General features: G+C 46.7%; 1 protein-coding gene across 1 annotated transcript; it reads left to right on the top strand.

Moving 5' to 3' along the window:
- Positions 1-34: 34 nt before the first annotated feature.
- On the top strand, positions 35-2,297 carry Pmar_PMAR029093 (pentatricopeptide repeat-containing protein, putative; the record flags this gene model as incomplete). The annotated part of the gene is made up of 14 exons (XM_002785338.1): positions 35-106; positions 325-378; positions 428-498; positions 548-642; positions 685-822; positions 877-949; positions 1,004-1,109; positions 1,159-1,205; positions 1,262-1,346; positions 1,396-1,447; positions 1,490-1,598; positions 1,643-1,715; positions 1,764-1,852; positions 1,893-2,297. 13 exons carry the CDS (start codon positions 35-37, stop codon positions 1,833-1,835), a joined length of 1,047 nt encoding a protein of 348 aa, XP_002785384.1. The 3' UTR covers positions 1,836-1,852; positions 1,893-2,297.
- Positions 2,298-3,701: the final 1,404 nt, after the last annotated feature.

The following is a 3,701-nucleotide window of genomic DNA, read 5'->3' as shown; positions in this document are numbered from 1 at the left end:
CATCTTCCGTCCCAATGAAATCACTCTGGGCTGTATGACTGACGCTTTGGTCAGCAACAGGTTGGTTGAGGAGGCAGAGCAGTTGGTCGGTGATTGGAAAGAACTGGTAAGAGATCCCTCGTGGGTTCGATTCCTGGTCAGGGACCAACTCAGCTTTGAGAAATAACGTCACACAGGGTTTGTTGACAATTGGTGAAGTGACTCATGTGATGACATTTAAATGGGAAACTAGCCTCGTGGAAATTTGAAAATGAATTCCCCCCGGAAATATTATAGGTTCCTGGATGATTCTCAGGTCCTCCTGGTAGAGGCATTTTTGGTCAGGTTCCACCGAATACTGTCATCTATAGTACGCTCATTCATGGCTGGGCTAAGCAAGTGAGCTCCTCCGCTTGTTCTCGCCTCAACTCTCCCATTATCCTTCCAGAACGATGCCAACAGGGCCCGCAGCATTTTTGCGCTAATGAGAGACGAGAACGTCCTCTGTAATGCAGTCACGTAAGTCCCCGGGGGGGGGGGGGTGATGCGATACGGTGAATCGTCTTAGTTTTAACTGCCTCATCCACGCCTGTGTTCGAGTAGGGGATATGCAAGGGGCGTTGGAGCTACTCGATGCGATGAAGTTACAGGCGGCTGCGAATGGTAGTGGCCTTGAGGTTGTGGTGGAAGAGGTGTTATACTCAGCTGATGTGGTGGGCTCCCAAGACTCGGACCACGCTGGTGGTTTGTTGGTGCCGCTGCCAGATAAGTTCACTTACAGTACAATCATCAAAGGATACTGTGCTAGAGGAGAAATGGAGCAATCATTGCAGATGTTTGATAGTAGGGAGTAGTGGTGGCAGTAGTAGCGCTCGCCCTGGTGATCGATTATTTTAGCAATGCTCGGTGATGGGCTACAGCCAGATTTGGTAATCTATAATACCCTGCTGGACGGGTGTGTTAAACGAAGGTAAGAAGTTTTACGAAATCGAACGAAGTTGATGATGAACATTTCGGAGGTCAGGTATCACGGTACGTGTGAGAGGCTTTTGGACGATATGACCAACTACTGGAAAATTCAGCCGAATAGTTATACACTTTCCATCCTCATCAAACACTACGGTCGCCAGGTGGATTCATCCACTGTGGTGATGGCGGCATCAGCGTTATTGTGTTTAGGGAGATCTTGAACGCGCTTTTAATTTGGTGGAGGAGTTGCCAGCCAAGTGATGCGTTGCTCGAGTGCTGCTGGCTACCTGTCTGGCGATGCTCTTCCCGTTAGGCACGGGTTTGAGGCCAACGCTCACGTCTGGACCTGCCTGATTTCGGCCTGCATCACCCATGGGGAGATGGAGACGGCTCAAGCTGTGGGGTTGTTGTTCTTGTCGAGGACAAGGCGTATATGATGTATTGTAGATATTCGATGTTATGCGCAAAGTGAAGCCCTCGAGGAGGCAGGAGACCAACGGTAGGTCTTATTTGGTCGTTGAAGTGGGTAACGGTACGGTAGGCCAACAATCGACTACGACCACCGGTGGAGGCTCCGATGGTGTGAACGCGTCTCTCGCTACGCCCGCTATTCTGCGTATGGCGGCTAAATGTGCTCCGGATGCGAAGGCGTGGGTGGAGTGGTTGATGGGATTTTGGAGAAAGGTGTGGGCAGATACGAAACGCAGATCCATGGTTGGATTAAATACAACAGACAGGACAAAGTGAAGGAGCTGACGGAGGATTTGGTCGAGTTGTGGTATCACAATGACATCGGCAGGTCTGTTGTTTTTCAGGAGCGCAAGTTTGGTATGCCCACGTATTCGCGTAATCATCATCATCATCGAGGTTCGTCCCGTCGTCGGTAATTCGAAACACAACTATAGTGAGTATGGATGGTAAGTCTGCTGTGAGACTGTTCTTAGGTTATGTAGTTAGATGGGTGACGCTGGTGGGAGCTGAATAATGTAGACCGACTCGGTTGAAGAAGTTGGCACGACTACCACCACTTAGACACTATCATCTTAATCATCATCATCATCGTAGTTATCTTTCTGATAGTATCACTGAGCAACGGCGGTCGGGGAAGCCCTCACTGTTGATCATCGTTTGGTCGTAATTAGACACTTCTCATTTTCACAACTTTGCATGGTAGTTACTTCTTACTATTCTCATAACTAGTACAACTCATTTGAAGCACAATCGCCAGTGTTGAAGTATTGTAGCACACATACGTCGCCTCCGCCGGATTGGTGATTTTGATTTGCTTGTTGTTGAATCATCACCGTATTAGTATTTAAGTGTATCCCTTCTGGGATGGAAGGAAAAGCCGGAGTAGTTACACTCATTGTTAGTTCCTTAGTCATACAACGTGAAGCAGTTGCTAAGCATGCTCAACTTGCTCTCTGTAATGTTTGTGTTGTAGTGGGGGACACTTACTATGGAGTCAAACCATAAGATATAATAAGTATAAAAGACAGCCAAGATTGCGCTGGGGTAGTCGATCTCGTGGCAACTTTCGCACATGGTCCGCTCACGCAGATGACGGGCGGTTTGAATTGTCTCTATTACATCTCCTCGCTGGAATTGCGATACTGTAGATACTTCTAGTTGTATCGCATCAAAATCAACGCGGAAATCCCGTGTGGATAACACCAATATTTGGAGACGAATGCGCATAACGAATCATGATTTTTCGCCACAAGAGTCATAGAGTGTGGCGATTGTGCCACTCTACACAATTACCTGTTTGATTGATATTCACTCACGAGGACTGTTGTCTACTTTCTCTAAACGGGATTTCAATACAGAACTACACAGTTTATATACGGGTCTTCAATTGGGGAGAATGATTGAATTGTTGTTATCATTCAAATCCTTGGATCGCATTGAGGGCGCCTACTCGAAGCCACCAAGACTTTATAACACAACAGAGCCATGACAAAAACGAAGATCGTAAGTTACCTGGTGTTCACCAGAGACCTCAGCAAGAATATAAGATTGATAACATTTAACCTGGACGGACCGACCAGCCGCAATAACAACATAATTACACAACATCCAGTGAGCTCCAACCTACGAAGGGGCTAGAATTGACAGACAAGGAGAATTTACTCGCATTTGCATCAGGGGAGTTTACAGAATGAATGCCTTCAATAATAATACAACTTGATTCACTCATGTGATGACCGTCGCACTCTTCTTCAAACAAGGCTTAGCTATCGTTCGTAGAGTCACTGCAGACTGACGCTTTATTGGAAAGCTTCTGCGAGGCACATTGCTCAACTTGGTTTGTGGGTCTGCTATAATCGAGGCGGTAGTCGCCACCGATAGTGCAGAGGTCCCCGAACCAGACCTTGAGGGGGGCAGACTCTTGGATAGACGATATCGCGGCCTTCCGATAGTAGAAGGAGGAGTATTACCCATTTAGGAGAGTACCACTACAACAACAACACACACACAATTGACCTCTTACATGACGCTAGTGTAAAGATAAACAAAGCTAGAGAGGTTACTTCAACATCAACCAGCCTCCAACACTTATTCGATTGAATTTCCTCAAACGCATTATCATGTTCGCGACTATAAACGTCCAATAGCAATCTAAGAGGCATCTCTAATGCTACTAACACAAAGTCGGTATCATTCATGCGTGAGAAAATTTGTATTTATCACACTGCAATCATTGACGATGATGATGATGACTACGCCGCCGACGGGCAACATCAATTGAA

Source organism: Perkinsus marinus (assembly GCF_000006405.1).
Source record: "Perkinsus marinus ATCC 50983 genomic scaffold scf_1104296933058, whole genome shotgun sequence".
Taxonomy (NCBI): Eukaryota; Perkinsozoa; order Perkinsida; family Perkinsidae; genus Perkinsus; species Perkinsus marinus.
Note: the sequence above shows the minus strand (reverse complement) of the source record. Positions and strands in the feature narration are given on the sequence as shown.